At 34.6% G+C, this 25,661-nt stretch overlaps 1 protein-coding gene across 1 annotated transcript in view; it reads right to left on the reverse strand.

Moving 5' to 3' along the window:
- The window catches only part of FBXL17 (F-box and leucine rich repeat protein 17), a 292,563-nt gene that overhangs the window by 93,825 nt on the left and 173,077 nt on the right, over positions 1-25,661 (reverse strand). The window contains exon 7 of the mRNA XM_082336203.1: positions 3,589-3,665. Coding sequence (XP_082192329.1) covers positions 3,589-3,665 — 77 coding nt within the window. The remainder of the gene's footprint in view (positions 1-3,588; positions 3,666-25,661) is intronic.

Raw genomic sequence — 25,661 nt, forward strand, 5'->3', positions numbered from 1 at the left:
CTCTCTTGTCAGTCTAGGTAAATTCTAGTAATTATTTAGTGTTTAACAATGTGCTGGATTGAAGAAACTTTTAAACTCATTTTCAGCATCCTAGCATGTTACACTGTAACAAACATTATTAATTAAAAAAGGATTTTTAGAAAATTATGCTAGACAAACATAAATAAAGATATCATACTATAAATTTTTCAGAAGTAAACCAATATACTTTTTTGTATACAAAAAAATACAAAATTAACCATAATGTAACATGGAATAGAGCAATACGTTCTTTTTTTTCTCACCAGTTAACAACTCTTAGTATGTACACGTATTTCAATTCCTCTTTGAATCCTCTTCTGTCTGTCTTTTTGTATAATATAATCAAACATTTTTCTGGGCAGTAAAATGTCAGAGAAAGTAATGCTGCCTATGGCTGCATTTTCAGGGTGTAGGGGTTTTTAATTAATCTTTTAGGCTTCAAAATAAAATTTAGTAGTTTAGTGTGTTTTAAGAATACTAATTGCATATAAGCAGGTCTGTCTGGTAGTTTTGCATACAATCTTATTGTAGAAATCGGAAAACAAAAGAATGAAATGAATAAAATGACAAGTTCACACTTCATAGTCTTCACTAGAGTACATGAAATTACCTCAGACATACATACCTATAGCATTAATTGCAGGGCAACAGTAACAGTTTTTGCTGCAATTATTTTCTTTATTTACTGCAATTATTATTATTATTATTTTTGCTTAATTACTGTCTCAAATGATTACAAATTTTGTTGGAAATTAGCAGTACTTATTTTTTTCCAGTTGAATTGCTAAGCAATTATGATCTTGTCCCAGAGGTCAAAACTCCTCTAACTGCTGTAGCATCAAAAATTGTTGTTGAACAGTTTCAAAGAGGGCTTTTAAAATCCTGCATCTGTACTCCATGCCTGCATCCGTACTCCATCAAGCTGCAAGAAATCTGGTTATCAGCTGTAGGTATGTTTTAAAAACCCAGTGAAAATGAGTACAGTTCCAATTTAAAGTTGGTGTCAAGATTTTAATTTCCAAAGCAAGGACAATTATGTGTTTCACCCTCAGGATTATCAAACAAAAAAGCACAGTTGCATACAGTCTTATGCTCCCACCCAGTCACAGCCTCACAGAGTCTCAGACGCTACTTACTTCTTGATGGAGCCTGAAAATTACGCATGTGAAGTTGTAAGTCTTTGTAAGACCACCTGAATGATCCCACAAGGGATCATGTCAGGCACATGCTTCTCAGCTGATTTCCTCTACTTGCCACAAATACAAAGGTGCAGAGGACATGAGGGCTTGAAAAGTCTCTGAGGAAGAGAATGGCTACTCTTTTCTCTTTGTAGAAGAGAGGCAGCTTCTTTGATAAAGGAAGTTCAATGACAAACTGAGCTCGCAGCACTGTAAGGAGCTCACTTTTTTAACTTAACAGCACCACAAACAAATGTGGGAAAGTCTTCCACTGAAGTATCAGGAAATGAAAAAGGAAGAAAGTAAAAGGGTGAAGCCTGGCTGCACCCTGCAACACTCTTGTTAACCTAATATTCACTTACTGTCACATTTTTAATCTAAGGTAAAGTTTTGACTTCCTTACAAAGCATAAATTACGCTTACAAATTCTACTTTGCCACAGTTTATTTTACATTTTCACCTCAGATATCACAAGCAGATGAATATATTTGTCAGGCTGGCATGCTGAGATATGCTGAAGATTATAATGATAATTAATTAGTCTTAATAATGTATCAAAAATCAGTCAGTATCACAGTTGTTTTGCTGGACGTCTTACTGATCTGTATTAGCATAAGTAGTCGAATTTTTAAGTGAATAGTAAAACCTAGTACCAACACTATCAACTGAAAATGTTCTTGAAGTCCCAGTAACTGACTGCAATAATATTGAATGACTGCAGAATCCAACACATTAGTGACAGGTGAGCCTTGATCTACAGAAGTCAACAGAAGCCCAGGTTGGATGACTATGGATGCCAAGCTAATCATCCAAACTCTACATATATTGTCCACTCATTCATGCTGTGAAACATACTTCCCACTTCTCATATAGTCATGGACACTTCCTTTCCCCTCTTTCCCTTCTTTCATAAACAAGACTTTCACTATCCTCAGTTTCTTTGCTTCAGTTTCTCAGTGTGTGTTTCCCTACTTTTGGAAGAAATCCTGTTTTCTTCTCAGTAACTGCCGGCAATGACGGATGATATCAGTTTGAGAAATTATTGATCCTCAAGATGTGGATTCCATTATTCCCATGACAATTCTTTCTACATGGGTTGTCGAAGTCAGAAAGGACAAAAGTACAGCTAGTAGATCTATAATACACAAATGGACAGTCTCACTTCCAAATGAGGTCCCGCACCTCTGACCCTATAGCAGTGACAAGAAGCACCTTCATTTTCACTTTGTGTTCTACAGACAATTCCCCTCCCTGAATTTCCAACAGACAGTTCCTATTTCACAAATTCATCCTGGCCAAGTGGTAACAAGCCAAGAAAATCTATTTTCAACTTTGGCAAGATCTGTTCTGCACATGGAATTATAAACAACTGCAGACCAGAGAAAACAGTGGTATAGGCCCATGCTCCCTCTCCTCTGTCATGTCCCAGAGCTCCCCCAAGTGCTACACCTGTATTCTGAGCTCATGTTCAAATATGGAGGTGAGCTGAACTCTGCAGACCAACATACCCTTGAATGCACCCATGCAAACCACAGTGAAGTGCAAAATGTGAAGGGGAAAATAAACAAATGAGTTTGTGACCATTGGAAAGGTAATTTATCACTTTGACATAGTCATTCTTTATAAAAGCTATGGAGTAAAAAGTTAAAATAAGAGTGAATGGTAAATAAAATAATCAGAAAATCTGAGATGCACATCTCAAAGATACAGTTTGTAAATCCTACTGAAATTTAGGCATGTACATGGGAGATAGATGTTTAAGTATTTGGCCTTATTGAAGAAATAAGTGTCTTATTTGAGGTTAGTATCTTATTTGAAAAAAACAAAACAAGATAAACCAAAGCAGCCTCTGCAAACACACTCAAGTGCTAAGAAGTTTTCTTATTCCAAGCACAAATTCTGTCTGTCTATGTGGCCTATCAGACAGAAAGCCTAATTCCTAAGGTGCTCCTCTCTATTTTATCATAACAGCATTTTTAAGGGATCATCAAGTTCATTCAAATTTTATGGCCTACAACAGACAATCAATCCACACGCATAGTTGCTTAGTTATGCTTTTACAGCATCTGGGACATGCACATATATTTTTGAATTTTCTCTCAAATGCTCTCCTGGTCGCCAGGACAATTCAAAGGGCACTCTACCCAGTCTGCCCAGTAACTGTCGATTCTATAAGGAACACAGCACATATGTACACTGACTTTCATACTTCTAACCAGAGGTATTTTTAAGCATGTCAAACAGTTTTTGTACTTTTCCTATTTTTATGGATAAAGGTTTTGAAAATTTTTATCTATAGCATTTCCAACTCTTTTATAAATAAGAGTCCCTGTGCAAAGCTAGTAGAGCTCAATCTTCACAAAAACAAAGATACAGGTATATTACGTACCGTAGTCAGTGATCTTACAGGATACTAAATACAGCTCTTTCAGGTTCCGGCCTTCTTTGGCAATCACCTCCACACATCTGGAAGACACATACAGTAAAATCACATTTAATAGACAATAGATCATTTTTAATCAGCAAGACCACAATCCACAAGTGTAATGTACTGTATCTCAATTTCTTCATTTTGTGAATTGTTTGATAGAATTCACTGAAAATGCATATGGTTACATGCATACACTGGAGAAAAATATTATTTTACATTAAATGCTTTTATATCAATATTCCCATAAGTCTTTGAATATGTGAGTAGCTTGAAACATATACAGACGAGTCCTTTGGAAAATAATACAAATGTGAACTTCCATTTCTTTATTCCTGTATAACTTTGGGAAGTATCTACTGCAAGATTTAAGCTTTGAGAGTTTTCTTCTAGGGAAGAACTATAAATGCACTGTAATGAGGACAAAAGATAAGAAAATGTAATTTTAAAGTCATGTTTGTATTTCTTTAGTGATTATTGCAGGACTCAGCATTCATCAGGTCATGAAATCCTACATGCCATTGGTGTTCCAATATGTTGCTAGAGAAGCTTGTATAAATGAGAAGACAGCTCATCTGTTTGCCTTGTCACAACTATGATGAATTTGCAATGAAACACATAAGTTTTTTTCTGTTAATCTCCTTGTTTGATTTCTTGTAAGCAAGAAAATTAATATGAAAACTAAAATTGTCTTGTAAAATTGGAGCTTATTATATACTTGCGACCAAGTCTATATTAGTTATGTTTACAACTGCATTGTTTACAGTGTATCACTCAAAAATATAATTAATAAAATATATTTTCCATCCCATTAATATAAAATGCACCACTGTTCATTAGATCGGCTAACATGAGTATTATGCTATTCTCTACATAGAGACATTTTTAAAAGTGTATTTTATAGAATAAATCATAAGAATTTATTCTGATCCAATATATTCTTCTTTAATTTTCAGATCAATTACCCAATCATCTACTCTGCGTCCTTAAATCAACCCTCCTCCTGTACACAAAATTAAATTACTTGCCAATTTTGAAAAAAATAGATATTACTGAATTTGTCATAACTTTTGGAAAATACACCTACATCCTCAGGGACCTTTTTCCTCCACTTACCACCACCAATAGATTATCTCCCAATCCGATTTATCTGTTCGTGCTGCCAGTTTTCGATTCTAAAAGCAACCACCTAATTCTTACAGCGTACAATACCACAATATCTGAATGATAGCCCTTCATATCCATTTGTCCCCTCTCTGCTACCTTCCTCTAAAATCTAGAATGAAAATTCACTACTACAAATAGCATGCCTCCGACAAAGTACCATAATCGTAGTTCCTTTACCGCTATTACACATTTTCAACCCTTGAAAACTGTGAGAGATTAATATTTAGAAAATTTTTTCAATGCTTGTAATTGGGAAAAGGTTGCCTTACTTTATGAATATACAAAGAAAGGAGAGAAATATTTAACATGGTAACCCCTGACATGGAAGAAAAACAGGGTGAACCTCCAGATTCAATGCTCGTTTAAACCCGCAACTTCTCTGCTAAGAAAATTAGCAAGCATGACAGTCATTTTTCTTTTAGAAGCTCTACAGCAGCACTATGCTTTTAATATAAACTAACCTCAGAATTATATATTTTCATCAGGTTATTTTCCTAAAAACCAGCTAAGATTTAGAGCATTAAGCACACTCTACAGACATCAAAAATGTCTTCTGTTCCTGTAAGACATGATTTTGAACAAGACAGTCATCTTTGTTAACTGGCTTATCGAGATCAACTAGGCCATAAGAAAGATTTTTTATTATTTATTCCAGAAAAATACTTCCTAATAATGAGATTTTATTGCTAATACTAGTAATATGAATAAATAGAAAACCATTATCCTGTATTTTATTAGACAGTATGTTCATTAGACATTTCAGCAAATAAGATATAATGGAAAAGTGAATGGACATTGCAGTTAAAAGAAGCTATTACTGATTCTTATCGCATATACCATTTAGCAAAATGTTGAGATTATGAAACACTTCTTACCTTGGATAAAAATTCTGAACCTAGAAAAATATTTTGAAAATTTTATCTAATGACTCTACAAGTTTTCAAATTATTTTTGATAATTTTTACTTATTGAGAGACAATTAATCAAAAATACAATATAGCAATCAGTGTCTAACAATATCACCACAAGACAGTCAAGATGACATAAAAGACTACCTAATTGTTCCTACAACTTTAGTTGCACAAATTTTCAATCAATCAGTGTCAAATTTGAATTATCTGCACATAGATATATCTGTACGTGCATCCTTCAGCATCCTTATACAGTTAAATGGCTGTTGGCCATTTGCTGGCTTCAAACAAAATTGGTTCAGCTGTGAAGAAAGGAAGTTGTAGTTTCTGTCTGCCCTCCCATAAGGCTGCCAGTACATATTTACAAGCTTGTCTTAACAAATAAAGAGAGCTACAAATTGAGTGTTTGAGAAAAAATTTTAGATGCAGTCAGTCACTTGATTCCAGGAGCAAAGGACAGAAGTATTTGCCTGTGTGGCCTTTATGATTATATATCCTTTAATCCTTCCACATAGTGCCGCTCTAAGGGTTAAAGTTTTTTCAAGTGGCTTGTGTGACTCCAATCCTGATCTTAGTGACGTCTTGGAATCTAAATGAAATACTGTTCACTTTCTCCTAATGGGAAAAGAAAACCTTCACAGTCTTTAGCTATTTCCATTAAACAGAAAAAAAAAAAAAAAAAAAAAAAAAAAAGGCGAAAAATGTAGCTTTGATTGCCTTATTTCTTTTTGTTTTTTGAAAATATTAAAATCACCTAACATCTAAAAGAATGAGGTAATGACACATCTAGTTTGAGAAGCAAAAAATCTAAATGTAGCTGAAATATTGAATTTATATGTTTTTTGTCTGCCTTCTATAACTTGCATAAGCCAATCTAAGGTCAGTTTTAATTTCTATTGTCCTTTCTATAGATCATCCTCATGTAAATCAACTTGCAGAGACAGAAGAAGCACTTTATATGGCCTCATTAGCGTCTGCTCTGTAGAGGGTCATGCAATACATAATTGTTAGTAACAACTGATTTCTCTACAACATAAGAAAAAATAAGAGTAGTTATGTATTTATTACTTTTACCTTTTAATTTTTGTTAAATATGACAGCAAGGAAAAAGGTTAAAAGAACAAAGTGAAATTAACCTTTGCTAGAAAGCAAGGATCAAGTCCTGTTAATTCTGTTGTAATAACCCATCCAAATTATATCAGATTATTGCCGTATTTATCTTTGGAAGTCTTTATATTTACAATGTTGCTGAATTAGACAACAAAGAAGCCTAACCTTAAAAAAATCAGCATAATACTGGTAAATAAAAGAAGAGAAGTTATTATCTAAAGCAGTAGCAAATGACAGATGTGAGAAAAACAGATAATTGAGCCCAAAAAAACCTTGGAGATTAACCCCTATCTGTGAGGGAGCTAACATGATAACTCTTGGACATGGTAACAACAGCTGTGTGCCAAGGCAGAGAGATCTTTTTAAATCTCCTAACCTAAGGCTACTGAACAGGCTTTTACCAGCTCATCCTACTAATTTTAATAATGAAAACACATGCAACATCCAGATGAAGCAGTGAAAGTTACAGGGACACAGATATTTCTTTTACATTTTTCCTCCAAATGTATTAAAATATAAACATTCTTCCAGGAAGCAAAGTAATTTTCACACTCAAAGTAACTTACTAGCAAAAATGAGACAAGGGTTCATTAGCCAAGGAATAAAGAAATAAGACTATAATTAGAGCTTTGATAATATACAAGTCTGTATCAGAGGTGGTCAAAGCTGAAATCTCTTCACTTCTTACTTTGTAAATGAGTATTACTTAGAACCATGTAAGACATGAAAATATCAAAACAGAGAACATGAAATACTTATTTTAGGAAGAAACTTCTTATTCATTAAACCTGAAAATATTATCTAACATATTTTTATGCCAAGCTTTCCCTAGATCTACTCAATATTTTATGAATGCTGTTCTCTGACAGACTGATATGCAATTCAGTTTTATTGCATTTGATTCTAAAAGTAAGAATAATATCACACACTATGAAATTCACAGTGCAATCAGGAGCAAGAAGATGAGCAGAAATTGATTTCACATAAACAAGCCAATCAAACAATATTTCAGAAACCAAGAATATAACTAAAAACATACCTATCTACTGTCAATACAAAATAGTTAAAAGGCCACAGATGTTTGCAAGACAACTAGAGCTTGCTCAGCACCGTGATGTTGAACACATCAACATTCCAACATCCCAAAGTTCATTATGTTCAGAGACTAACAAACCTAAGATTGCCTCTTACTGTTATAATTTCTAAAAATGTCTTCCTATTTGAAAAGCTAAACAAACCTCAAGAAGAAAAGGATATAACTATAATGCTGCTAAAATTCCAGCAGTTAATACCAGGAAAAAACTCTCAATCTGGGTTACAGAATCTATGGAAATTTTTCTGCTAACATGTACTTGCATATACTGCTCTTCCCACCTGGTCTGTATACATGACCAGAAAAATTACTTAAATGTACAAAGATTTACTGGTGCAAAGCTTCTCTGCAAACAAGTCTCTTCTTCAAAAGTAACAAAACTGCATGACTGAGACATAGATATGTCTACTGATAACTTCAAATTTAGGCCCATCATGTTGATGGCTCCCACATATGAATCTGTGCAATGAATTCACAAAGTCAAGGTTTCTGACTTTCCATGATGCAATGCAAAATCTAAGAGCTTAAAAATAATAATAAAAAAAAGACAAATTAGAAAATAAGTCATTCAAAACCCTGTAACTTTCTTCTCTTAGCCAACTGATCCCTATATTCTTCGACTTAAATGAAAGCCTAAGGTTAATGAATTAAACTGTGCAAGCTTCTACCTGTAAGAAAAGATACAAAAGATTCCTTGAGTTATAGAAAATAATTGTCTTTTCTATATACATACACAGCTTGTATGGTTTTTGTCTAATTCTAAAAACACTGGAAAATGATATTTGTGACACCGAAAGGAACTAATAAGACAATATGACTACAGTATTTGTGGTATAAGTGGTCCTGGGAGACCTTGTTACAGTCTGAGATGCTCTTCAGCCCTGAGTGAAGCTAATTGGAGTTGCCATATACTGGTTAAGACATCACAATTTAAAGGACTAAGTTTCACTCACCATAGAGGTGTGAAAAACCCAAAACATTTACACACTTTCTTAGTAAGATTCAAAATGAACATTAGACTGTTTACATGGCTTCTTTGCATTTGGCTGGCATACATTTGTCTCTAAGCAGCAAAGTGAACAACTTACTATCTTTCAAAACCTAACCAAGACCACTACTGGGAACCAAAAGAGAGCTTGGAAAGAACAAGAATGCTAAAATAGACAATGGAAAAACAGAAACCTTTTACAAAGAAATACATGGGGCTCCTCAAAAATTAGTGTTTCAAAGGTTAAATTCAGGCAGAAAATAGTAGCTGCATATAAAATAATACTCACAGTCATTGGTTTTGATGACTTAAACATTCCTATGGAAGGCAATAAAGCAATATAATAACCAAGCCTCTCCCATAACAAAACAAAATCTCTTACCACAGAATCACATAGAGAGTCTTAAGAAATTGATGTAATCTGAGACCTTCTGCACTCAGAAGGAATAATTTGAAGGCTAAAATAGTGAAAGGACTAACTTTTTACTGAGAGATCTATAAACCATTGTAAAACCTCATAACAACGAATGATGGGCTTCACACGCTTATGGATACATATTCTTGGTTCAGGATTCTCTTCTATTGATCGTTTTATTTACATTATGATGAACATATCTCTTTCAATATATTTGTTTTCTAATACTTTATACTAATAAGAGGTATGATTTTTATTTAACATTTAGTTATCCTGGTACATAGAGTTCACTGTCATTTTAACAGTCCGATCACATTCAACATATGTATTTTAAAATTGTTTAGTTTGAACACTAAGAACTGCATCTATAAGAAACAATATAAATCACAAAGAAAGAAAAACAGGGTAAGACTTTCCATCAAAAACACAAACTGAATTTGAAAAGCACTTTTTTTCTGGAGCCAATATGCAAAGTGCCACTAGTTATAGAAGTTAACAGCAATTATCTTAGGGCAGTCATTAAGTTCTGATTAGCAGGGAGGTATTCTTTAGAAAACCAATGTAATTTAAAATTAGGTTTACCAAATAGTTTTGCCACTTACAGCACAGGAAAATAAATGAGCTTTTTTTCCCCACCAGAACTCACAAACTACAAAGGTAACAGCAGACAAGTCCCACAGTGTCTGCCTGTGCTCTGAGCTAGTCAGATGCAAGCAAGCTCCAATCAGAGAGCTACACAGATAAATTAATCAGCACTGTGCTTAAGCTATTATGCCCTGTCTTTCAGCAATAAATATCTATTTTCAAATATTTATTAGTAGTCTTATCTAAAATTAAATGCCTTTATAATTCCTGTTACCCTGACTGCATGTAAATCCAGCAAGCAATTAGGCCAAGAAAGGAGAGATTTAGCAAATTGCTTAATTCCACTATCTGACATTTACATGTAGTAGTATTCCAGGTGGCCTTTGGTTCCTTTCTGACTTGGAGGAACAAGATACCATAATGGCTTTAACAGAAATAAACAACGGCAAAAAATAGTTTAAAACCCTAAAAATAAAAGATAAAACCCTAACCTCTACCAGCTGTTCATTTATGTATGCCTTTAAAGGCTATCCTTTCTTGAAATGACAGGGCAGATCATGGTCAATGGGTGATATGGACTGAGAATGGACTTCATCAAGGGTCTCTCCCACTAACTTTAAGAAAACAGCAAAATATCTGCCTCAGTTTCTCCTTTCCAAAATGGAAACACATTCTATTCATCTATTTTTTTTATTGTGTTGTAAACAGAGGTGTTTAAATATTGGTAAAGGCTCAGTTCTGTGAAAACATGAAATCCCTATAAAAGTTTGATAAATATTCTCAATCCTATTCTTGGGAGCAGTAGTATTGCTAAGAGTTATCATGATCTAAATTTATATGAGGTGAACAAAGTTTACAGAGAGAAGTAATCTCTTTCATTAGACAGTAAAAAAAGTAAAGTTTTTTACAGGACATAAGGAAGCTTTCTGCAGAACAGTCCTATCATCAGATCTGATCTTTCTCCTCTGCTGCTGAAGGACATTCAAGTTCGTAGAGAATTTCTGCTTATATAAAATGATGATAGAGCAGAAGAAGAGCCAAGATAATCAAAGAGGAAAAAAATAAAATCCAGTACTCATCATAATTCATATATCTTTGAAATTGATTTGAGGTCCAATTCTCCTTATACTTTAAGAATTAGAGCAAGTTGGTAGATCTGTTACATTAATTTAATGCTGCTGATGTTAGTAAAACTGATGAAAGAAAATATCAAGCTCAATGCATTTTTGGACAAATGCTATAAAGAAGAGAGATTAAAGAATGTGAGCAATAACTGAATTCTACAGTTCTCAGGCAAGGCCAGTACACTAAGGTCTCACCCAAAGCGTAGCATCACAGCAAAGCTTGTATGTGAAATTTGATGTGTAACATACATCATAGGTTACCAGAAAATTTTTAACATAAAAATTTCAGCTGAGAAAAAACCTCCTTCCCAACTAAAATCTTGATTTGCCATGAAGTACTATATAAATCTTGATAAGAATGTCAAGGTTATTAGAAACTTCATTTTAACCTAGAATGAATGCACTGAGATAGCAATGACTTTTTTAAAAAAAATGCTTAAATGCAAATTTCAGAACCTCTTCATGAAATGACTATGAGTTCCTTTCTATAAGGCTGGCTGGCTAGCATTTCTACTGCTGGTACACTGCTTGGCGAAAGCAACAAAAAAAAGCTTAATGGTACTGTCTGTGCTTTGTATGAAGTAAAATTGCCTCCTTTTAACTCAGACAAGATAGATACTAACAAAAATATTTATTAGAAACTGAAAGAGCAGTATTTCTTTCTATATGTCATCTTAGCAGATTGCCAATTATATTCTGTAAATACAGATTTTAATACAACCTAATAATGCATGAACTTCACCTAATATTATTCAATTTTTAAAAGTACTTAACAGAAGAACTTTTCCTGTAATCTTACTGGAAAATAATGTGGCTAAACAGAATACTAGGATATACTGTGACCTTTTAAACTGTACTGAGAAAACATGGCAGTTTTCAGTAGATGGAAAATTCATAACTGAGCAACTACAAACACAATGAAATGAAGGAGACATTTGTTTGTGTTCCTGATTTAAAGTATCACCAAAAAATCTGTAAGAAAATTAGTCTAAATTGCTGCTGCAGCTAAAAATAGGAAAGTTTCAACATGTAGGTTAATTCATAGTTAAAATCTGTAAACTAAAACTAAACCTTAGGAGATATTATACCTAAATCAAGGACTTACATTTTTACATGGCATGTATGTCACTTGTAAAAATTAGCTTTATTAACCAAGCCTGAAGGCGGATCCCTGTGACCACTTCGAATCTCACAGAAAATGCACAGTTTCCTAGGCAGTTATGCAGCAACAGAAACAATTTTTAGCACCCTGGACATATTTGTAGAATTCAGAAGTCCAAAAGCACAAGAAGATTATAAATTAACTTTATATAATGTGATGACTGATGCTTTACACAGTGAGATATAAGTGAAGAAACTTTTTTCAGTTCCTCCTGTCTAAGGGTCCCCTGAGTCTTGTTGAAATGGTTCTGATTTTATTAGGGCATTGAGCATTCTGGTAATTATTTGTATTTGGTGTATCATAGCATTGTTAATATTTTTGTAAAAGAAACATGACTTAGTGTTATCTGCCTGCACTTGTATCTGCAATCAGTGTTGTCTCATTGGCTACCCCAAAATCTAGTTGTTTGTTAAAATGTAACAAATTGCCACTCAAAACAAGAGAAAAAAACTTAAGAACAAGTAGAAGGATTTTGACTGAAATTTTAAGATTGATAATTTTTTCTTCCTGATCTGTCAGAAGCATTTAACAAACCATCACACGCAACAGTTCATATAATCTTCTAGCTGAGTTTCTCTGTTCATTGATGTAAAGATCCTAAATCTTGACAGTCTAAGTTTAGATGTCTTTCCGGCAACTTTGCACTGAAACAGAACAGGAATAGTCATCTAATTCCTTAATAGCATCTCAGCTATGACAGTGATTATTATGTTCTGCTGCAAGACAATCAGAAACAGATTCAAATTATTTCTTAAACTGATCCAACTGGACCCACAAGGGTGCAACTGTCTAAACCATTAGAAATTATGTAGTCAATTAAAATCTACATATTCAAAAAGCCAAGGAAATTTCCATGGGTTGTATTTTTGCCTCTCTGGAGAACTCGGGCAAGAATTCTGCAATGTATTAATAAACCAGTATACGTAACTATCATTCCATAGAATTTTTAATAAACCATTATTAATAAAATATAAAAAAATCTATGAAATCACTTAACTGCAGATCTGTCTTTCCCTACTTTTCTGTAGTAATATATTTAAATTAGTGTTAGAGCAAGCTGCATTTATTTCATTCACAACTTTAAAGAGATACATTTTCATTCTAAATATATTGCATTAAAGTAATAAACGTTGCTGATGGTTGAAGCTTTCCAAGAAAAGGACAGTGTTCCCACATTAGTCTTAGCTCTAATACTTGGCAGTCACTTAAACCGGGTCAAACAGAGTTGGAATTGCCAGTCTGTCTGTGTAAGAAGTCATTTCTGTATAAAAGTAACACGGGCACATTTCTTCACTCACCAGGGAAGATGAGAGAAAAGCAAAGTAACTAGTGTGTGCGCTTGATAGAAACAGTGGGGGGCAGGAAAATGTTACATATTTTCCATATGTGCAACTTCGAGAAATCACAGAAGGAATAGTACTAAGAAGACATAAGCTCACTTTGCACTTTTATTTCCAGACAGCTAAGCAACTCAGACAGCAGAAGCATGCTGATGGTCAGCTGGAACAAACGTGTCCACCATTCAACACAATGTTTTATGTTATTAAGAAATTAATTCAAAGCAGATACTGTTTGCCAAAGTTGTTCTGACATCTGTTGTGTTCAGAATTTCTGTGGCTGCCACTGCATTTGCTGTACCTTATTAGAAAAACTGTAAGAAGAAATCTCTAAAATAACATAAGCACATTCTGTACTTCAGGAATAAATACTGTGCCAGAGGACACCTTGTTTTCAGTAGCATCCACTGTGTACTAAGATATTCACAAGTTATACTGGCAAAGATAATTGGAAAAGATTATGCTCTCACTCTCTTAGTTCTGACTAAATTACTAGTTTTCAAGGTTCACATGGAAGCCTCAAGTAATTCCTGGATTATTGGCAGAACACAATAAGGAATTTGTTACTCATTGCTCGACATAGTTTAGTAACATATTACAAATTCAAATTCTCATCTGCATAAAAGCCTTCTTTATATTCTTACTAATCTGCCTGTACCTAAGATAGACACAGGTAAATTTGAGTTTATATTTGTCTTTAGATCCCAAACTTTACAGGAGGCCTGAAAACTTGTTTTCTAAGTGCAGGATTGGAATTCCATTAGGAGGTGAATGGGCAGCCAAGGCAATTCACAAAGCACAGGCAATGTGTTCACATTGGATTGAAAAATGAGTTTCTGCCTGTTGCTCCAATTTTGTATTTTGTCTGGTACTTGTTACTTTCAGCATCAAGTACATAGGATGAGTCTGGTTTAGACAGAATGATCCTTCCCATGGAAGAAAAATCACATTTCTCCATAAATCATAAATGCAAAATTCTTTGCCATGGCAAGTAGTTTTCAATCTGTAATTTCAGGTACAGATTCTCTGTGATGTGGCCAGAAACAGTATTAGGCCTCCAGACTGGCTTGATGACAGGTTTAATTACGTCCACTTCTGGTTACTTCAAAGTGTTGACAAGACCTTAAAATATTTCCTTTACTAATTAGCATCATATGTGCTTATGGAGATGCATTTTAGCTAATGTTGGTCTCGGACATACCAGAAAACATACAGGTAGTGATATGTCAGGCTAAAACCTGTTGCTTGGGGCCATGGATGGAATGAATTAGCATTATTTAACTGCTCAAAGATAAGATACCAGTTTCTTCTACAACAAATAAACAACTACCAAATTGTGCCACAAAAAGCAGAGCCAGACTCTTCATATTCACATTCTAGCCAGTTATTACACAACTGTATTTATGAAGTTTTCAGTAAGGCAACTCCATTAATAAGTGGAATCCTAATGCCTTTTTAGATTTCAGTGACTTTGGGTTTAATCCTAGGTTTACAAAAGAGTTCACTTATTTCCTTCTGGCATCAGGATGAATTCTTCATGTATGTGGCTAAACTTCTGTTCAGTATCTCTACTGGTTTTGTTGAGAAACTGATGACAGTAGCTCTGCTTATTTCTCTTCTGGCAAAACCAAGGGGAGTATCAGTAAGCAGAGCTCATACGCCTTGAGATTTTTCTCCTCCATTGATTTCAACATGATGACCCTCTCCTGTTTGACTTCTTTGTGCGGCTCTGGCAGAATTAATCACAGTATCCTAGGCACCTCAAGATATTATTTTGTTCATCATCGTGATGAAATAAGGTCTGAGCATCTTCAACCTAACTCCATCCCCTCTAATCTACTGAATAAAATTTACCTACTCTGTGATGGAGTTTGGGACAGCAATGAGACGTAAACTAGATCAGTGTGAAATAATGTTTCTATGCTAAGTGGAGCAACCAGCTGAAGTAGCAGATCATGAGGAGTACGGGTGACATGTCACAGGAAAATCAACATCATATCCTTTCCTGAGACTACATCAATCTGTTATAGACCCAAACAGACTAACAGAATCTATAACTCAGGCTGTCACCAGTCATGCTTTTCAATTCAGCAGGTTCCTACTCTAACATGTGGTCAAACAAGCTGGTGACCATCATAGGTACAAAACCAGATAAAGCATTTGTATCTGTACCTTTAATTTGTAATTCATTTACCACTAAATTAATTTTATACCTGCACCTCGTAAAGAAGTTTTTGAAATATTTGTTTCTTACAAATACGTTGCTTACATATTTGAATCTTACAAAGTAAGATTTTCCGAACCTTTCAAAATTGCAAATAGTGCAGAATGTGACTGTTTCCTAATGAAATTTTCCAACAGACTTTTCTTGATTCCTAGTTATGGTTTGTATTTTCACTTAAAAATTTATAATTGATGAATCATGGCTGATAAAGATTCCCTCCCATTGTATGATACAGTTATAAGCAGAGGGACATGCTCACATTAAGAACACTGGCTCAGCAAGGTACAAGAAGGAAAAGATCTTTGAATCACGTATTTATATTTCACTTGAATGACCTCCAGATGACAGCTAACTGGTTTTGCTAAAGATTTAGATATTTCGGGTAACATTAAAGAGTCAGCTACTATCACTGCAGCACCAAGACCTCTAAACTGTATATTTAAATAGAGTACCACACATTTAAGTAAGTAAATAATAAGGAGGCATCAGTTTAGATAGAAATGATAATGATCATGATGTAGTTTGTTGTCTTTGTGATCTTTAATGCTATGTTTTTCAGATAAAGATCTTTTATCTGTACTGTAAATGTTTCAAGATTGAAATGTTGGGCATTTAAAGATGTATTTAAACATTTTAATGCACTGATATTTCTAATTAATAACATAGATGAAAACACACCAGATATACAGTATCTGCATATTTTTCTATACTTCTGTTAATGTAGGATTTTCCCATTTTTTTGTATAAGAATATGAAAACAGTGCTAGTGATATTACAGTAGCATATTGTGTGCAGATATACTGGAGAGAGGAAGAGGTTTTACAGGATCTAATTCCACCCCTTACTATCACCCCCAAACAAAGCACTGCCATGTTATGTATGTAAATTAGACATATAATATGAATATAAGCCACTCCATAAAACAATGCTAGTTTTCTCCTAAGGAGAAATCCCACAAGTGTCAACACAAACTTTTCCATGTCAGGGATGGATACAGTTGCAGCCACACTCTGATTACAGGAAAAAGAGCTTCAACTAATATACAAGTCAACAAGAAATGCTTTTTGGAACACTACTCTTAGCATTCATCAGAAATAATTAATTTCAAAAGTGTATACCTTTCACTCACTCTGACTAAGACATTCTATAGGATTTTATAATTATTAGAGACACTGTGAATCTTCTGTCCACAGATTTGCTTGATTTCAAATCCAGATAATTAGCTAATACCAATTAGTCAACAGTTAGTGTTTAAAAAAAGATAGCCCCTCTTTTAAAATGAATTTTAATTAATCTTATTTTGAATATAAACAACAGGTATTAATGGATAATTTAGAAGAATAGTGTTTCAGTGAAATGGATGCAACATAAAAGGCATCCTAAAACAATCCATAAGCCTTTGTTAATGTAATATGCTGTTACAATAATAATCCACAATCTTTAGCATCATGATACAAGAAACTGAAATCGCACAAAGCATATGCAAGTGAAAGAGATATTTAAATGAAATCTATGTACCTCTTCAATTGAATCTGGATTTGAAGACTTTTTTGTCCTTAATAACTTCATTAGCATAGGAATAAAGAGACAGCTATAATTCTTGCCCATCAGCTGGCATCAGCTATCATAACTACCATCAACTCCCAATACATTATTCTGAACCCTTTTCAGTCTCCTTCAGTATGAGAAATTATGAAACCAAAGTCTGTCCCTGCACAAAATACCACAGTGATTACAGTAATCTCAGATCTTGGTTTCTTGTGTGTCTCTCCTGTAAGCAGCTGGAGACAGAAAGAAATTTCCCTTTTCCCCTCAGCCCATTTCTTTTTACCAGTGGTAACCTGTTGACTTCTAAAATGTCTCTACTTTTCAGCCTTGCTCATCTTTGTGAGAAATGCTTGGACACAACTGGATAACTTTGCCTTCACTGCCACCCTCTGGGCTCCTTACTTCAAAAATAAGACTATAAGCTGTGGCACAGGGATTTCAGGATGCCTTGACACATACCATCTTGCACATACTTATTAACAATAGTACTATCTACTTACATAGCACCTATCTCCTCTAAAAAGATCTCTGTTAAATGGCTTTATGGATCTATTGGCTGGATTGCAGCACAAATTTAAAACTAAGAGCAGTTAGAATTATTTTAATCCCAGAAATTAAGATGACCCTACACTATCATATAATCTAAATTTTCAAAACTGATTTGTGACTGCAGATGAGGACATGTCCTATTGCTAAGAGGTTACCATTTACACTGCTATTTCAGTTAAAAGTATCAAAAACTCACTGATGAGCCTAAGAAGTCCTCAGGGTCCATTCCTATGTTACCTAGTTATACAGTTCCACCAACATAGATTCCCATACTAAATACGTACCTATGATACTGTTTGTCAAACATCCCAGAAACTTAATTGGTCTGTCTTTTTTTCACATAAAAACAAAGAGGCAATGGTAAAGGAGCCCACACAGACTTGGGCTGCAACAGCTTATGTATCAAGATATGGAACTTCCATATCAAGATATGGAACTTAGTGTCTGTGTCCACTTCTTTCTGTTGTCTTAAATAATCATTGCGTGCTGTCACTGTACACAGGTGGCTATAGCCTGAAATGGTTAGGATGGGTTGGCAAGTACTCTGAGGAGTCAAAAGGGGAAACTAGTTACTCTCTTTTCACCTTCTTAACCACACAGTCTCCCTCCAGTGTCCACTTAAATGTATGTTGACTTACACTCAAAATAATTTTCATTTGTATTTATCCAGACTAATTTTAATTGCTTAACAGATGAGATGACAACTTAACAGCTCAAGTCAAGTTCAAGGGTTACTAAAGGGGAAAGAAGTGATCTTTCTCAAACACAGTGGAAGACAATTTTCAGGTTATGTTTGTACAGTGGGAGTATTTGATTTCCTATACAGTTTGCAAAACCTCCTTAACGTGGTAGATCTATTAGAAAAAGAGTCATAAAAGAAGAATTTATGCCTACAATTGCTGAAAGGAAATGCTAGGAAGACAGGTAAAGTTCACTGTACCTGTTGTTACTGCAATAAACTTAAAGAATTAAAGCTTTTCCCCAAAAATTTGCAAAGTATTGAAGTAATGGGGAAAAAAAAAGATGCTCTGCAAACATCCAGGAACTTTTAAAATCTGTTTTTCGTCTTACCATAACAAAATATAGGACAAAAAGAACAAAAAACCCCACTATACTCCCTGGGTTTATATATAACATGTTTCTAAAGTTTGTTTATGCCTCACATAAAATGATTCAGCTATGATCTCAGTGGTTTGTGTAAACCAGCAAAACCTCAGTCATTCAAATAACTCTTTGTAGGCCTCTCAACCAAACAAGATCAAGGAACAGAGAAGTGGACACTAATCTTTAAAAGCACTCAATTTAGGGTCAAAGGCATATAAAGGTTCTTGATAAGCTGTTCTTAAGGATTCTCAAATATTTCAGCAGTGGTCTTTGAAGACAATAACAGTGATGTAATTAACAACTTATTATCATACTCTATAATCCCCTACAAACTCACAATCAAGTACTAGCCTCTGAAAGAAAAAAAAAATGGGATGAAAAAAAAGTGATTTGTTTTCCTCTTTCATAGAAAAGGGAAAGAGAGTAGGAGGAGAGACGTAATCCATGAAAAGCTTCCAAAACTGCAGACTGAGGTAAATAACACATTGTAATACATTAATCAAGTGACAAGAAAATAAACAAAACAGACTATATTAAGACATCAGGAAAAAACATATTTCCTAGTATAAAAATAAATGAGCTAGATAAAAGTTTTATGTAGGAAAAGGAATTCTCTAGTTCAAAAAGCATTTAAAGAAAATAATGTTTAAAGGAACACCTTTGGAAACAGTAATATTAAAAATCAAAGATAAAACTAGACTGTTTTAACTTATGTGTCGAATCTGCCAGTTAACAACCCAGATACTGACACTGTATCTTGTATCTGCTGAAAAAATGCAATTGTCAATGCAGATTTTTCCCTGCAATTACTCAGTCTATCCATACACTTCCCAAACATACTGTGAAGCCTAATTAACGGTTTCAGGGTTCTTTTTAAGACCTTATACAGGGCAAAAAATAGCTGCTCACAGTTCTGTTCAAGCTCCTTATATTAAGCATAAATACAAATTAAAAAAACATATAACAACATAAAGCACCCCCAAAAAAACTATACATAGTTCCAAGAAGAAAAAAAGAAACCTTATATCTTTAGGGAATAATTAAAAATGGATTTACAGATCTCACAAAGAAATTGTTACAAGTTAGATACCTTGAAAATTAAAAACAACAAAGACTTTTTTATGTTGAATGAAGTTCAAAATAGTTGTTTTCATTTTCTGTGCAATTACAGAAAATCAAGGAAAAAAACAATACAAGTAATTAACATAACCATCACTGACGAGTAAATACAACCAGTTATAATAAGATATGCTACGTAATAAGTATTACAGAGGCCTTAATACATTAAGAGTCCATGTTTTTGGACAGAAGTGTGAGCTGAGTATTAACTTTAACATCTACGTTTGTACACGTGACTACAGTTGCAAACAGATACATAGCTTCCCAAGCAACCCTATGAATAAAAGCCAGATAAATATGTATGAAAATACATGTAAATTAAATACTGAATTTTGTTTCTGAAAATGTAAGTTGCTACATAGTCACATGGAATAATTTGTCAAATGTGTCGAGGAGCCAAAAAAAAGAACATGTGTACATGTGAGATACAAAACTGATTTATCTGAAGAATTTTACATGAATTTGCCTTCTTTTGGCATTTATCTACAAGTGAGGGGCAGGCAGACAGGAATGGACACTTTATATTCAAGTTTCAAACCTAGAAAATTGCAGAAAACTGATGCATAACAGCATCCAGAGTGGGTTTTTATTGTTGTTCAGTTCAAAAGTGAGTAAGATTTCCTCCCAGTCCTCCAGAAAGGTGTCTCAACACTTCCTCAAGTGTTTCATGCTGACGCTGATGTTTCTAAAACTGTGGCAGCAATCAGTAGTCGTGAAAGTAGCTGAAATTCTGAATCTTAAAACATCTAGCAGGAATGCATGAGACAGGGGAAAATCAGTCCAGCTTTCCAGAATAAGTGGGAAGTTCAATATAAATGATAGAGGCTGCTATCTGTAGCAGATCAAAGGGCTTCAAGCCATGAATTAGAGGTTGCCTGCTTCATATAGATAACCCTCATGTGGGAGAACGAGCACCCTTTATAATTCTCAGGAAAAGTCACTAAAAATCAAGATTCCAAAGGAACCTCTGCACATTGTGTATCATACATTTAGACATGTGTCAGAGCCAATACTAGTTTACTGCAGAAATAACTACAGCAAATATGATTTCACTTCTACATATGCCTTTTTTAAAATCACAGCCTCTTAACATCAGTTCATTTATTTCAGATATGAAAAATATATTTTCTTTACTCTTTCTGCAACAAAAACATCAATGCAATTCCTTTTAAGTGCATTGAAAGCAGATGCTTCAGTTGTCTGGTTTTTATAACCAAGATAAAATATGTCTCCTTACGTATAAAAATAGGAATATTTCTAACAGTATGGTTATTTGCCAGCTGAACTAAATAGACAGCCTCTTGACAACAGCAGTGTATGGCAACAAAATTAAGAAGATAATTCAACATACAATGCCAAATAGGAGAACACTCTTGAGCCACTTTTCATGAATTTTTGAAATCTTAAAAATAGCCTTATATTTAACAGTACAGTGGCTATTGTAATAAGCCAGGAAGGATCTTTTGCACTGAAAAGCAGAATTAATAAAACTTCATATAAGTACAAACTGTCTCAAACTGTATTTGAGAATAGGATTGACAACTGGCTTTCATTAGAGGAAGACATATAAAAGACATTGGGGACTATTGGAGAGATCTATGCTCCTAAGGAGATGCATTTTGCCTGAAGCTGGGTATTGAAAACATCTTGTTTTCAGTGTTTCACAGTAAACTATACGAACATCAAATGTTTCAAACAGTTTAGGGTACATGGGGAAGCATTACCTGAAGGAAGTGGAGTATCCAGCTACAAATGTATACTTTTATACAGTTTTATATCAGTACTGTTGAAGACCTACAATTATACTGAGCTTTTTGTTTCAAATAAGGTAACCAGACAATGCCCTTTAGTCAGAACACTCCCAGAAAATTAAAAATTACTCCTGACATCTTGTCAAAAGTATTTGCAGCAGTATTTTGTCACAGATTTTCCGCAAGAAACAGATTTTTCCCTTCATCCTTCTATTATGCAAGTGTCTTGGATCTAACCATCTAAACTTTCGTTCAACATCACAGAAAGAATGGACACAACTCTCACTTTGACTCCTGCATTCAACTCTTGAGTTGTGTTGCATAATCTGATGCAAAGATCCTTTGGCATATGATCCAGGGCAGGGAGCATGTCATACGCATACCTTCACTCTCTATTTGTTTAAGTGTTCCTTCCTTTGTTTAAGTGGCTCTTTTAGTTTGATTCCCAACATTTTTTACTTTTCATAACCAGAAAGGGCAACAACGCTTCCAGAGTCACCCCGGAAAGTGTAAGGATAGCAGTTACCAACCTAGAAATCCAGGGTAAAGAAATCCTTAGGGTACAAAACAAGGTATAGTATGTATCAAGGTATAGCATGTATCGGCACTGATTAATCTTGGTACCAGAAAAAATTATAACACCTACACAGAAATATGGGGCACACTGAAGACCACCACTGTAATTAACGAGTACAATATACCTTCAAGCACAATCAGCATCTACATTGCAAATAAAGAACCCTTGACCTTCACCTAGAGATCTCAGTCTGTTTAAGAACCATGCTAGAAAAAGGAGGGTCTTGGATTAATATCTCCTTCCACCAGGGTTAAAGGTTCCCAAACCTACAATCAAGCTGAATGCTACCCTTTTACTTCTTCAATTATTTGGTCATGCCAACAAGTTAGAACCATCCAAAAAATCCGTGGCTCTTTCCAGCTTTTGATCAACACATTACTGAGCCTCCTGTATTCTTTTCTTCTCACCTTATCACTTGGCAGTTTGACCTTCCCTAAACAAGCTCTGGAAGAATCTGTTCTATGATTCTAGGATATAAAGTGGGTTAGAGTAGAAAGATGGGGAAGATAAGTGATGACAAGTCTTCCTGCCAGACATATAAAAAGAATGCTGCAATTTGACCTCCAGGGCTTCATGGATTTACTTTGTTGTTGGTTCAGACTCATGATGAATGATAAGGAAGTTTCCTCTGTCCCAGTGAAAACAAATAAACAGTTCATCCAGCTTCATACTGGGATGAGCAAACTATTTATCTGTCCTCTAACAAGCTGGAGCCTAAAGAACAATTAAGTGGCTTTTTCCATAGAGGAATATGGAGCCCACAATACCTCCCTAGGCTGTTAAACCATCCATTAATACCTCAGACAAAAGCCATGAAATGCCCAGATCCTACATGAAGAGAAAAACTGTTTTCTTCTTTCATGAGTCTTGACCAACCTACAGAAAATCCTCAATACTGCAGACAAAAAGTCCAGCTCAGTCAACCACCTTGCCTTGAAAGTCTGAAGAATAAACCTTGCCAGGAGACTAGTAAGGCTATTTACAAAGAAATTTTGAACAACTTCAAATTATAGCTGCAATTATCCCAGCCAAAGTAAAAAAATGCCCCTAAATATGAGCCATCAAAACCTATGTTATCCTCTTTACAGACAACTGCAAGAATAAAGGTGTATCAGAACAAAATATTCACAGTCCAGATGTAACATTATTTCTGCAAAACATAGCATACAATGCATCACCTTCAAAGGAGCAGAGAAACAATCAATCTACAGGTTCTTACCCTTTAATAACCTCTCTAAATGCCAGCTATGCATGTAAGTCTTTGGATAGGAAAGCTACCTCTACTATTTGCACCCCAGTTCCTTGTGCTCCCTGAAGACCATAGGTGCCAACTGTAAATCTGTTCTTTTGAAAAAAGACAACATGCATAATATTACAATATTGAGGCCTAGGATGTGAAATATTTTGAAAAGGAGGTTAAAACATAAGTAGTGAAAGCCAGCAAGAACCTCACTTGGTATAACACACTGAAATGTTGCTCGCCTATCCTCTCTCCTCAAAAGCTTTTTCCCCCCCTTAAAATCAGGAATCCAGATGAATTTACCAAAATGCAGAGGAATTACAAAATGATGAGTCACACCCTTCTACTTTTACACAATAAATTGGGAACTTTTTTGTACACTATTACTACTTAAAATGAATCCCAAAGCTCTCAAAGCCAGATAAAGCTGAAAAAATATGAATTTTCTCTACAGAGAAGTAATTCAGCAAAGCATGGCAAATTTACCACAGAAATGCTCAGAGAAAAAAATCCCAACCTGCTCGTAATCCTTCATTCACTCAGTTAATCAAAACCAGTAATGCTTCTCTGATATTTCAAGAATTGCTGCAAATACTATGCACAGAAACCCTTACCAGGTGAAGTTAACACACCAAACAATACTTTAAGACATCTGAACATGACATTCTGGCTGATCTGAAGGGCTCTCTAAAGGGTATCCTGAACAGTATATTTATCTGCCAGCTGGTGTGCATGACAGCTCCATCCATGAGTAAGTTTTTCCACTGCCAAACACTGTCACCAAAACACCCTTCCACCGTATGACTATGGGCATACTGTGATGGCTACCATGTTACTAGAAGAGTCATTCCCTCACTTAGACAAGCCAGCGCCTCTAGGAGGTGACTATCTGCATCATGGCTCCAGTATAAGTGGATATCTATTCCAAAAGTAAGTGTGTAATACAAGTCCCTCTTTCTCCCAATACACAGAGGCTATGAGCTGCTGAAACTCATAGTTACAAAGCATTGGCTATTTGGCTAAATTTGGAGAGGTTTTTAGCTCTCGGGCTTGGTGATTCAATTCTCGTTATTGTCAAGGGAGCAGTTAACAACAAATGCATTTGCTAAATTAATGCATCTGTGAAAGCTGCTGTAGCTCATTTAATAGTGTGTAAATTTAACCCCTTAAAAAACACAGACATTTTGTAATATAGTACCTACTTCATAAACCAAAGCAAAAATAATTTCCACTAGGACATATGATGCATGGTCACATTTAAAATAAACCTCAAACATGCATGTGCTTTCACTAATTTCTGTGACCTGAGAAATATGGCCCTTTCTCATTTATACCTCAATAAGTTTTATCATCAGCATCATCAAATAGCTGCATAGGAAACTGGGAAACAAAATTCTGAAATAAAATAGCAGTTCTATTCAGCTTTCTTGGCCGTTAAATTCTTAACCATAAAAAGCATGAAGAGGAAGGGCAACCACAACTAAATGTAACATAGCCTCATTTCTGGTCACAGGACAATGCAATTATTTCCTGCCCCAGGCAGAAGACAGATTACAAAGGGCCAATCTTGCCATAAAGATTGTACTGATTAATACAGATTATACAGGTTAATACTGGTTTATACATTCATCGTAAGAAAAATAATTTAATTTACATTAGACCCTTTTTTTTAGTTGCTCGTCAATTACAAAACAGCTATGAATGATTATTAAGTCATTACAGAACACATTAAAAGAAAATAATAGTGAAGTGTGATCAAACTAGAGAAATCTGAGAAATAATACCAGTATATACACTTTTGTAAACTGATAAGAGTTTATGTAAGCTAACACCACCACTGAAGTTCAAGCATATCAAGCATATCTACACTGAGATTCTATGTTCGTACAACAGACATCAAAATGAAAATTTTTTATATAGTTCAGTTCTCCTTTCTCAGAAAACAAAAAGTTATTTAGACCCCTGCCTTGCAACACATCATTACAAATTCCTGGCACAATAGTAGAAAACCTACAGTCCTACGCTTCAGA

This window comes from Platalea leucorodia (genome assembly GCF_965183815.1).
Source record: "Platalea leucorodia genome assembly, chromosome: Z".
In the NCBI taxonomy this organism is placed as follows: domain Eukaryota; kingdom Metazoa; phylum Chordata; class Aves; order Pelecaniformes; family Threskiornithidae; genus Platalea; species Platalea leucorodia.